Source organism: Chenopodium album, chromosome 2 (genome assembly GCF_948465745.1).
Source record: "Chenopodium album chromosome 2, dcCheAlbu1.1, whole genome shotgun sequence".
In the NCBI taxonomy this organism is placed as follows: Eukaryota; Viridiplantae; Streptophyta; class Magnoliopsida; order Caryophyllales; family Amaranthaceae; genus Chenopodium; species Chenopodium album.
The window spans coordinates 14330077-14341953 of NC_137835.1; the positions used below are offsets into that span (position 1 = coordinate 14330077).

The 11877-nt window shown below is 32.6% G+C and overlaps 2 protein-coding genes across 2 annotated transcripts; one reads left to right on the forward strand and one right to left on the reverse strand.

Moving 5' to 3' along the window:
* Positions 1-368: 368 nt before the first annotated feature.
* On the reverse strand, positions 369-3281 carry LOC145568919 (putative disease resistance protein At1g15890). Its single transcript, XM_081628306.1, has one exon. The coding sequence runs from the start codon at positions 3279-3281 to the stop codon at positions 369-371; it is 2913 nt and encodes a 970-aa protein (XP_081484432.1).
* Positions 3282-6925: 3644 nt separating this feature from the next.
* On the forward strand, positions 6926-9735 carry LOC145568929 (protein FAR1-RELATED SEQUENCE 5-like). Its single transcript, XM_081628316.1, has 3 exons — positions 6926-7025; positions 7549-8656; positions 8901-9735. The coding sequence occupies exons 1-3, from the start codon at positions 6926-6928 to the stop codon at positions 9733-9735; spliced, it is 2043 nt and encodes a 680-aa protein (XP_081484442.1).
* Positions 9736-11877: the final 2142 nt, after the last annotated feature.

Below are 11877 nucleotides of genomic sequence, written 5' to 3' on the forward strand. Positions count from 1 at the left end.
CATCCTTGAATTAGGGCCTAGCCCTTATAAGTGTCCCGATTTATTCTGTAATTTATTCAACATCTAGCCCATGTCCAGCCCTCTACGCACCAGTGTTTAATTTTTCTCTATTGAGTATTGATACAATACAATACAATACAAGTACTATATTTTTCACTCTTTAAAACTCCAAACTAACCTGGTTGGAATACAAAGCATATTAAACTATCACCATATACTATTATAAGTTAAGTACTACGTATGTCGAACGCTATGCATCAGAAACCAAAGAACAATATTTTAGCAATACTGCAGTGAAAACTATAAGTGGCCGAAGCATTGTTCAGAGCTGCGATTTTACTCAATAATATAAGTGACCAAAGGAATGTTCACCGTGAACCTGAGAACGTAACAAGAGGCTGAAGCAAGTATGCAGAATCAGGATTATCCCATTCAAGTTTCTCCCACCACTCTTTTTCAACCATAATCATTTTAAGTGATAAGGGAGCAGCAGCTGGCTGTCCATCGTCGAGGAGTGGGAAAGAGAGAGGGAGTTTCTTGACCAAAGGACACATTATAATTGTTATATTCTCAATGTGATCATAGCTTAAAAGCCCCTTTAAACATATAGTAACCAGATTGGGGAGATAAATTAGCTGTAAGATCCTCAACTTCGGGAGGTAAATCTTATTAGTATTATCATTGTTATCAGCAGTTTCTGCATCTTCAAGATTGTCAGATAGTGAAACGAGCTCCCTCAAAACCGAACATACTTGTACTTCAAGAACCTCTAAGTTTTGCAGTTGGTTAAGAACACTCTGTGTGAAGAGAGCCTCAATATTCCAGCAGTACTCTATTGTTAATTTCTTAAGATTGCGGAGGGCACCACTCATAAGCTTTCCATCTACTGTTATCCCTCTGAAATTTACCAATTCTGTAAGGTTCAGCTCCTCGAGGCTTTCGAGTTCAAGATCAGAGCATGCTGCAGATGACCATACATGCTCCAGGCTGTCACAGTAACCAATCCAGATCCTTGATAATCTTGACAGACCATGCATTGATGGTATAACATCCAGAAGGTTGCTCGAATCAACACAGATTAGTTGCAGAAACTGAATATTGTCTGGGAGGGCTATGGGTTTGATTTGACCTTCTTGGTCCTTGCCGTATTCATAAACAACAACATTTTTATCAAGCACATTGTCAATGAAGCTATAATAGTGAGTTGATCCTATCATTGCTATGTAAATTTGATAATATTTTAGTTGATGGAAATGTTGAGACTTGAAATAGCTATTAAAATCGCTGACATCTGACATCCAGCAACCTTTAAGTCTCCTCAAATGTTGCAGCTTCATCAAATCCGTCCCCAAAACGCTCTTGATTCCATACCCAATTTCCAAGTGTTCGACGTAGGAAAGCCCAGTTAGTAATCTGTGGAATGGCACACAAAGTTTGTCACAGCTTTGCAAACCAAGGAATCTCAAGTTGGGTAACACTTCAATCCCTTTAGGTACGTCCACTAATGACCCATTACTATTCAGATTCAGCACCCTTAACTTTACGAGCTTTGATAAAGGGGGCACATAATTTAAACCCATACAGCCGGCCACTTCCAAAGCTGAGAGATTCTTCAACTCGGAAATACTATCTGGCAACTTCTTAATTGGTGCTTGAGTTAAACTGAGAAATCGAAGGCCCATCATGTGCAAAAAGAATGAATCAGGGATAGTTTTCAAGGGGTTATCAGTAAGCAACAGGGTTGAAAGATAAGGGCACGCCGGAGAAATATTGGATGGAATATCAGCAATGTGATTGCTTATCAACGAAACCTTCACCAGGTCTTCCGTCCACTCTATTGCATTCGGTACTCTAGTAAGTTGTAATCCAGATCTTATCAGGAAACGACTAGTATTATTTCCAATTTTGATGGCCATATCTCTGATCAAGTCATGCATCTTCACATAATTTCCTTGAGAATCCAATGATTCCAACAAGCTTGCATTGATTAGTCTATTAAGGATGGTGTGCCCTTTATCTAATTGTTTCTCCCTTGACTCTATATCCTCTAACAAACTGTCTGAAACCCAGAAATTTATGATCTCATATCTGCTTAATTTGGAGTCCTCAGGAAAAAAAGCACAACCAAGAAAACACTTTTGCAGCTTTACATCATTCAGACGATTATAACTTAGCTCTAAGAGTGGGAAAACATCAGTCTCCATGTCACCATGATGCCTCGTAGGATCATTTAGTTCCTCCAAAGTATCCTTCCACTCATGAATATCAGTTACCCCTCTCATACTTCCAGCTATAGTTAGAATTCCAAGTGGTAAGCCGGCACATTTTTTGGCAACCAACTTTGCCACATCTCTAACTTCCAGTGAAAGATCATCAAAATTGTTGAGCTTTTCCAAGAATAACTCCCAGCTTTCCTTTTTGGAAAGAGTTTCAATTTTGACTCGTCGTTGACACAACATTCTTCTACAAACATCTAAAGAGCGACTAGTAATTATCAACATACATTCATCTTTTCCCACAGGAACTCCAACCTTCTCTACCTCAAAGTGCTTCCACATGTCGTCAAGAAACAACACAACCTTCTTCCTTTTCTTCAAAGCATTAGACAACACCGCTGCCCTCTTAATCTGATCAGTTTCTCCTTCTAAAAGATGATCCACCTTTGCAGCTTTAGCAATTTTGCTCTGCAATGTGACTATTGTATTTTCTTGTGACACGGTCACCCAATAAACATGCACTGATGAAGTTTTGACATCTTCATGGAGCTTGTTATGGATGTGCATTGCTAATGTTGTTTTCCCAATGCCTCCTAAACCGTACACCCCGATTCTGCACACATCTTCATCTACTAACCATGACAAAATCATTCTCAAATTTTCTTCAAACAATCTACCTTTAAGTTTCGATGTGACCAATGGCACACTCGATGATGCATGATCATCTAATGTTAGTCCACCAGGAAAATTCCCCTGCTCCATCAGGTCATCCATCTCTTGAGTTAGGCTAACAATATCTCTCTTCAACATCTTATGTGAAGAAAATTGGCCCCTTTTAACATCTTTCTCAACATATCCCACCTCAGCCTCTAATTCTTCAACGTTTTTTAACCAATTTTCAACTTGACGCTTCCTTTTCCTGCCAGGCTGCATTTCTTCAGCCTCTAGCTGAGTGTTAACATCAGCTGCTCGAGCACATAGTGCTTCATTTTTACTTCTCATAAGCTGCAACTCTTCATCCACATCAGTACTACCAATCATCCAATTCTTTAGAATCAATGCCATGACAACAACCTAATACTGATAGAATGCAGAAAATGAGACACCAGTAAATTCTGAATCATATTCCAAAACTTATAACAGTTCGTTCAGTTGGTGTAAACATAAATTGTGGTTATGAAACTGTATTTATATAATTTTACGTAAGTTAATTAGACGTCAATGTCCAAATATAAGCAATTCCATCCCTGAACTCGGTTTCTCTTGCAAAATCTTCATTATTACCCAAAGAAATACACAGAAATGGACAAAAAAAAATTCTACCTCCGATTTTTTAGTTGCAACTTGGGGGTATCATTTGTGAGATATAAAATATTCCAAAGTTGCAACTACAAAAATCGGAGGTAGTATATAATTTTGACCACGGGCAAAAAAGGAGACTAACTCCCAACTGACTCGAGAGTCGAGACTACTTAAACAAGGAGAGAGTCTAGCATTACCATGAATATGAGAATTTTCTCACAAAATTACATGTAAATTAATTCCCATTATCAACATTAATGCCTACCAAATGGGTCATAACAAAAACAAGAGTTGTGACTTTTAATACATTAATCTACAGAATTTAGGAACAATACCCAACAATCAATTATGTAAAAAAGCACCAAAATTTCATAAGTTTTGCAGATTATCAAACGTTTGATACAGTAACTGTATAACAGAAGAATTCTCTTTTTTCCCCTGTTTCTAAAAGATTCCTAACAAAGTCCAACTCTATCAGATCAAAATATGTAATGTACTAAATAAAAAACAAGCAGATGTGTTGAATTTTAACATCATAATCTATTCTTTAACTATAAGTTTATAAAATCACTAAGAACAAACAAACAAACAAAATTAAGACAACATAGGTTAAAATTGAGTGAATTGATGTACCTTTTGGACACAAAGATTTGGGTTTGCTGCAGATTTCAATTACGAATTGGTCAGAGTCCAACGGAGATTAAAGCTTCAACTTGCTGGCTGCTGCCGATTCTTTTATGATCAACATGCTGTTAGTATTGCTTCAAATGGGTGACATCAACCTATGCTTAAAAAACTTCCAAGTAGGGGTTAAACATCCCTTAATCTATTACTTGTATTAGTACTCCTTACGTCATTTAATTAAGTAAACTGGTATTTAGCCCGGACAATCTCCATGTTTTTACGTTAAATATTCTTGGGAAATTCTACATAATACCCATGAGGTATTGACTATTTCACGTTGTGCCCCTCCCTTTGAAAAGTTCCACATTGTAACCTCAAGGTTCCAAAAGTGATTAAGCTGTACCCATATAGTTATCTCTCCGTTACATGTTGCCGTTAGTGGGGCCCACTTTACACCTATTTAATTTTTTCTCAAGTTATTTTTTAACTTTTAAAAGGTAGGGATATAATCCTACAATATGAGACACGAGTAATGTTTATAATTATCATTGAATGCATGGGGTACTTCTAAGAAAAAAAATTGATGTTACTTTTTAATAATTTGGGGTTATTATATTAACAAATTGATGCTACCGATATAAATAATTAAGGTGACTCATTAATGAATAATTGAATAGTAATTACTCTTATAAACAAATTTTGAAGGAGAATTGATATATCACTTTTTTTTAATTAATAAAAAAGGTTTCTTGATCCCTTGACAGGGACATGCCGTTGGGCACATATACTCTTAACCTTGACGAAGGTATGTATGTGTGGCATATCTTGTTGGGTTCCCCCTCTTACCTCTCCCACGCAATTCACCTGGTGAAGTTGCAACATTTTTCATTTGATTTATCGCCGTGATAATAGGGGAGATATCATTCATCTTATAAATAATATTATAGACACAATACATGATATCATTTAACTTATGGAGGATATCATCCGACTTATAGATGATGTAATCTACTTAACAGAATTTATTTTATAAACATAATTAAAAGGTCAACAATAGCGGAACCACCATTGATGGTCACGTACTAAGCTCATGGTTATAACATAACATGCTCATTATATTTTTCAACCAAAATACATGCATTTGTTATTAAAACACTTATAATTCAACATACAATCACATAGAACAATAAATTTCAACAATTATACATCACATATGAAAGCCCCAAATCGATATTTTTGGACATTTTTCAAAAACTCCGAGAATCTCAATCAATTATTAAGTCAATTCAAGCATAAATCATGGATAAATATAATCAACAATCTTTATTTTCTCTCTCCTCTCCATCCTCTTCAATTCAAGCATAAATCATGAACAAATAAAATAGAGAAATTTAGCAAAAAGTTGAGGAGAGAGAAAACAAGGGTGAGTTAAAGGTGAAGAAGGAAAAATTAAGTGAAATAGGATTGAGTGAGAGTATTGTTGTTGATGGTAAGTGGAAATGAGGGTGTAAGAAGTTTGTATTGCCGTACAAATAATAGTTGGACTGACGAAATGTTTGGTTAGACTTGACTGGCCTAATAGTTTGTGTGACAGAAGAGAAATTAAAGAGAGGATTAGAATATAAATTATGTGAATTCTATTTGCTATTAAAAATTGAACAAAAAAGAAAAAAAAATTAAAAAAAAAAAAAAAAAGAAATTAGGTGAGCTAATGAGATTGAGTGGTACATAAAGTGGACAAATAGTGGAATAGATGATTTAGACCCGAAGTTTAATCCTTATTATCTTGAGATAATGAGATGTGAAGATGTCTTTCACCATTCCACCTTTGTGATTTGAGAGGGAGTTATGCTTTATGCTAGTTACAATTACTTTCAGTTCGTAGAACCCCTTTGGTCTTATATTGTTCTATATTCTATTATTGACCAGTAAGGCAGTAACTACCAAGTGCAAGTACTAAAGTTGATATCTTATATCTATAATATTATTCTCTTTGCTCCACGTTAATATACAAAACACAGTACTCCATATATACACCTGAGTCCTGACTCCTGAGTATTTGTTTTGCAATGATGTTATCAATTCCTTTTCAATTAATAAAATACCTTTTATTTTTATTTATTTATTTATTATTTTTTTTTTTGTGTTAAAGAGAGCCACAAGGGGCAGTGTGAGAATCGATCCCAAGATTTTATAAAATCGGGAAAGACATTTGCTATTCTACTAATTTACACTGCTATTGATTGCAAATGCAAACACCCAACATATGGTGTGTTCTATTCACCTGATTTTCACTTATCTGAACTTACCTAAACTCATTAGATATTATTAAAACTTATTTTAGTTGTAATTTGTACTTGGATAATCCTTATTAGAACTTATTAAACCTAAACTGAACTTATCTAAACTAGTATAAATAAGGTGAACAAAATAGACCCTTAATTATAATTAAGTATATGAAAATTTTACCCTACACCCTAGTGTAGGGTGTGTTCCCTACACCCCCCTATGCTACGTCGTTTTGTAGCTGGTATTGAGTTCTCATGTGCAGCTTCTTTCCTTTTTTTTTTTTTTTTCCTTTCTTTCTTTTTTTCTTTTCTTCCTCTTTTTTCCTTTTTTCTTTGTTTCTTATTATTCAAGCTATGTATATATATGATTTTAAACCCTATTTTTTCTCTCTCTTCAATTGATCAACCTCCATTTTTGATCTACATTTTTCTCTCGTTAATTCATCTTCTTCATTTGATTTTTTGAACGAACTCGTTAATTGTTACCGATCATCAATGGCGAATTCTGCATCTGGAGATTGCGTTGATTTTGATCGTGATTGCGAGCGTGTGTTTCCTTCTAGAGTTCGTTTGGTTGATTCGTTTGTGCAACAATGTGAGTAATTGTGATCATAATTTTGCAATTTTTAATTATCTCTAATTTGTTCTGTTATAATGCTCTGTTAATTTGAACTTAATTGATGTATTATTATTCACTTTCGATTTTTGAATTTACTACTTTGATTACATTATGATGAACGTTTTTGGATTGTTATACTTTGTATGAACATTTTGTTGCTTCATTTGTTGTTTCTTTTGTTGTTTTCTCTGTGTTTTAGAATTGTGTGTTTTTGTTGTATATTTTGTAGATTATACTTTCAATTAATCGTTTATGTTTTCTTATTCATACTTACTAATGTGTTTATGTTCAGTCTTAAAGTCATTTATGATCATTTATTTTTACATTTTTATATCGATATTATGTGTAGTGGTAATAATGAAAATATTGTTCAAAATATTATGTGCTGAAATTCTTTTTGCAATTGATCATGTGCTGTTTTGATATTGAACATTTTACTTATTTGTTATTGTTCATTCATGAAACTCTTTATGATCATTTATAATTGTATATTGTGCAGTGGAAAAAAATGATGATATTATGTATTTAGAAGCAGAACAGTCTGAATTAAAGGATAAAGAATTTAAATCTGAAGATGAAGCTTTCGAAGCGTATAATGAATATGCTTTTAGGAAAGGTTTTGGAATTCGAATTGGGAAGAGTAAGAGAAGAAGAGATGATTCTTTTTTGATGAAAAGATTTGTTTGTTGTAATGAGGGATTCAAAGATAATAAGTGTAAGAATAAAAAGATTTATGAGAAGTTGGATCATCGAACTGGTTGTTTAGCTTTTGTGCAGTTTCATATTGATCATTTAGGGGTCTATACATGTACAAGACATGAAATGGTTCATAATCATGCTATGATTCCTCCTGAAAAAAGGCATTTGATAAAGTCTCAAAGAGATGTGAATAAAGAGCAGCTTCTTTTCATTTCAACAATGAAATTGAGTGGAGTCAAAGTTACTGATTCTTTGAGGGTTCTAAAGAAGGAGGTTGGGGGATCTCCTAATCTTTGTTTTACTGCTTCTGATGCTTATAATGCATTGTCATCTGAAAAAGCTGCCCAAATTGAAGGATGTGATAGTAACCAATTGATTAAATATTTTGCCAAGAGACATGTGGATGAGGCAGATTTTTATTATGATTTTGAACAAGATGATAGTGGTGCTTTAGTTAGTTTTTTTTGGCATGATGGTAGGATGATGAGAGATTATCATTACTTTGGAGATTTGTTGGTTTTTTATACAACTTATAGAACTAATAAATATGGAATGATATGTGCTCCATTTGTTGGGATGAACCATCATGGTAACAATGTCATGTTTGGTATGGGTTTTATTCTTAATGAGCGCACCGAGTCTTTTGATTGGTTGTTTGATACATTTTTGCACTCAATGGGGAGGAAAAGTCCCATTACAATTATGACTGATCAAGCACAAGCGATTGCAGCGGGTATAAGAAACATTTTTCCTTCAACTGTTCATCATCGTTTATGTGTATGGCATCTTGAACAAAATTCTAAGAAACACATTGGAGCATTGAGAGCTTTGGAAGGCTTTACAGATTTGTTTGGATATCTTTTGAAGTATTGTGAAACTCCTGCTGAATTTGAATATTTCTGGAAAAGGTAAATTATTGTTTTTTGTATTTATTTTTTATTTTTATTATGTGATATATTTGATTATTATGTGATATATATATGAACATTTAGTGTTTTACATATGATCATACAATTTACTTTGTTATGTATGTTATCATAATATTATTAGTGTCCATATTGTTTATGATCATTATTCTTTATACAAATGTACATATTTTAATTTATATTTTGTTCATTTTTCAATTAATATATGATCATTTCTGTTATACAGGATGTGTGATAAATACAAATGTGAAAATGATGATTGGTTATGTGATTTGTATAAAATAAAGGAAATGTGGTGTCCTGCTTATTCTAAGAAGTATTGGTCTGGTGGTATATTGTCTTCTCAACGTAGTGAAACTACTAATAAGTCAGTTTCACAACGTCTTAATAAGACTCAAGGTTTATGTGATTTTTATCATGTTTTTCTTGATGTCATTTCTGAGTGGAGAAGTAAGGAAGGTGCAAGAGATTACAATACTCTGAGGGGTAATAGGCACCTAGCTTTTGCTAATATTGGTATATTAGTTCATGCAAGATCATTGTACACTATTCAAGCTTATGTGCTTTTTGAAGAGGAGTTCATTAGGGGGACAACTTATGATCATGTTGATAATGGTTTGCGTTTTCCAGAATATTCATATCTTCTTTGGAGGCCTGGGAAGGATATAATTAAGCATGAAGTTGTTTTTAATAAGGAAACACATGCAATTTGTTGCACATGCATGTACTTTAGTGAGACTGGTTTACTTTGTTCTCATTCTCTTCGAGTATATCATTTGCATTGTGTGCGTAATATTCCACAAGAGTATATAATGAAACGATGGACAAAGGCTGCCATGTGTAGTCATGGTATTGAAGAACCTACTTTGAGGACAAATGTTGTGGCTACTAGTGTTTGGAGGTCACAAACAATCAGAAAGTTTGTTAAGTTGATAACAAGTTGTCAGAATTCTTTGAATGCAAGGGCAGAGGTTGAGTGTTATTTCAATATGCTAAAAGAAAAGGTTGAGAGTGTATCAGGTGTAATTGACTTTAGTGAACCTGTTAAAGAGGTTGAATGAAATTGTTGATCTTGAGATCAAGAATCCTCCAAAAGCTAGGCCTAAAGGTGAGAGGAATGTAAGGCCTAAGAGTACCTTGGAGAAGCAGTGTAACAAGGCAAAGGGTAATTTCAAGAGGAAAAAGTCTCTGTACACTCCTTACAAAAGGGGTATAGGGCAAGCAGTTGTACAGGTATATGATCATTTCATATTTTCAAATTGATCATTTCAGTTTTCGTAAATGATCATTTATGTTTTTTTTTTTAAATAGGAACTTGATGAGAACGGTTGTGCTGTTACTTATTATGCTAATTCTATTAGTGATCCCATTGAATTGATTGTTTTGAGCAATAAACGGGCTCAGGTAAATTCAAATGTGCCAAAAAAAACATTTTATTTATATTTTATTAATATTGATTTTTATAATTTAAAAATATAGGTCGGCTTAAAATCAGCTGTTGTAGAAGAAATTCCTTCTAGTTCTAAGGAATCAGATCATAGTATTTCCAATGATTTTGATCAGGTATGTTTGTTTGTTATTGATTATAAATTTATTTTATTTTTTGGCATTTATGATCTATATTATAATTTTTTTTATTTAATTTTTTATTTTTTATATTTTTTTTTGGTTTTTTTGTAGGCTACTGGTGAAAGCTCTCTTTCATCCAGTATATCTATTGATGTTGATATTTCATCTATTGCTAAGGTTTTTTTTTTTCCATATTTGTTTGTATAAGTGTTTGTAACTGATCATATACTGGTTTATTAATGATCAATTTAATTTTTTTTAAAGGCGAAGGATTTAAATCTTGAAGGTGTTTCTGCTGTTCAAGCTCGTTCTAATGTTGGTGCAAATAAAGGTGCTTCTGGTGTTAAAACTTACTCTCAAATTAATCCAAGAGTTCCAATTCATACTAGTGCGTCAACAAAATCTCCTGTTGTTATTCAACCTACTGTTCCCAGGAATGTTCAAAATCAAACTCAGAATTGTTCAAACACCAATCCAGAAATGATCATATCCAACTCCAGGAATGTTCAATCAACAAATGTTCAAGTTATTTCTCCTACGGTTCAAATAAATGATCAAGGATTTCGTGTTCAGAATGTTCAAGTTACTCCTCCCACAGTTCAAAGAAATGATCAAGGTGCTCGTGTTCCAATTCTTCAATCAAGAAATGTTCAATTAGGTTCTAAAAAGATTTCTTCTAAGTATGATAGGTTGTTAGCCTTTTTTGATACAAGTGTAGCTAAACGTTTGGCTAATAAAGATAAATAATTAGTATTCCAGAACTTTATAAACATTAGACTTTTTTTGTAATGTTGATTTAATTACTATTTTGTAATTTTGAATTTTCGATCTATTATGTAAAAGACATAAATATTATATTTTATATAGTACTATTTTTAGTATATTTGAACTTTATATTAGAATTTTATATGTTTTTAAAATTATACATTTATCAATGATTATTTAGTCATTAGAATTTTATATGTTTTAAAATTCTACATTTATCAATGATTATTTAGTCATTTGTATATGAACAAAAGTAAGAACCAACATCCAATTTATAAAACTTATAAAAAACTTTCATTCAAAGATTAAAATGAAATATCAATTACAATAATATTAAAATAAAATATAAAAAACTTTCATTCAAAGATTAAAATGAAATATCAATTACAATAATATTAAAATAAAATCCATAAGTCTATTTCTTAAAAAAAAAAAAAAAATAGTCATATATAAGAAATGAACATATACATAGTTGTAAATGAACATTTAAAACTACAAAGTTGCAAATTTTCTAGCTTTCCTTCTATTTGCTCTTGATTCAGTGTTTTCTTCAAATAACATCAGTTCTGCTGTGTATTGGAGCCTTAGCTTTCTAATTTGTTCCACCTGTTGAACAAAATGAATTGTCAAATTTTAATTAAACAATCTTTACTGTTTCATAAATGAATATTATATCTTAAATAATTGATCATTTATAACTCTTACATTGTTTGGTTTTAAATCACAAATCCAGCTCTCATTAGGATCAGCAGTGAAGGTTTCCATATGCTTCATAATGTAAACTCCACAGTTTGTATAGTCATTGTTGCTACGTCATTTCATCTTTTCCAAAACAACTGTGTAGTCTTCAATTCTTTTTGCATCTTCAT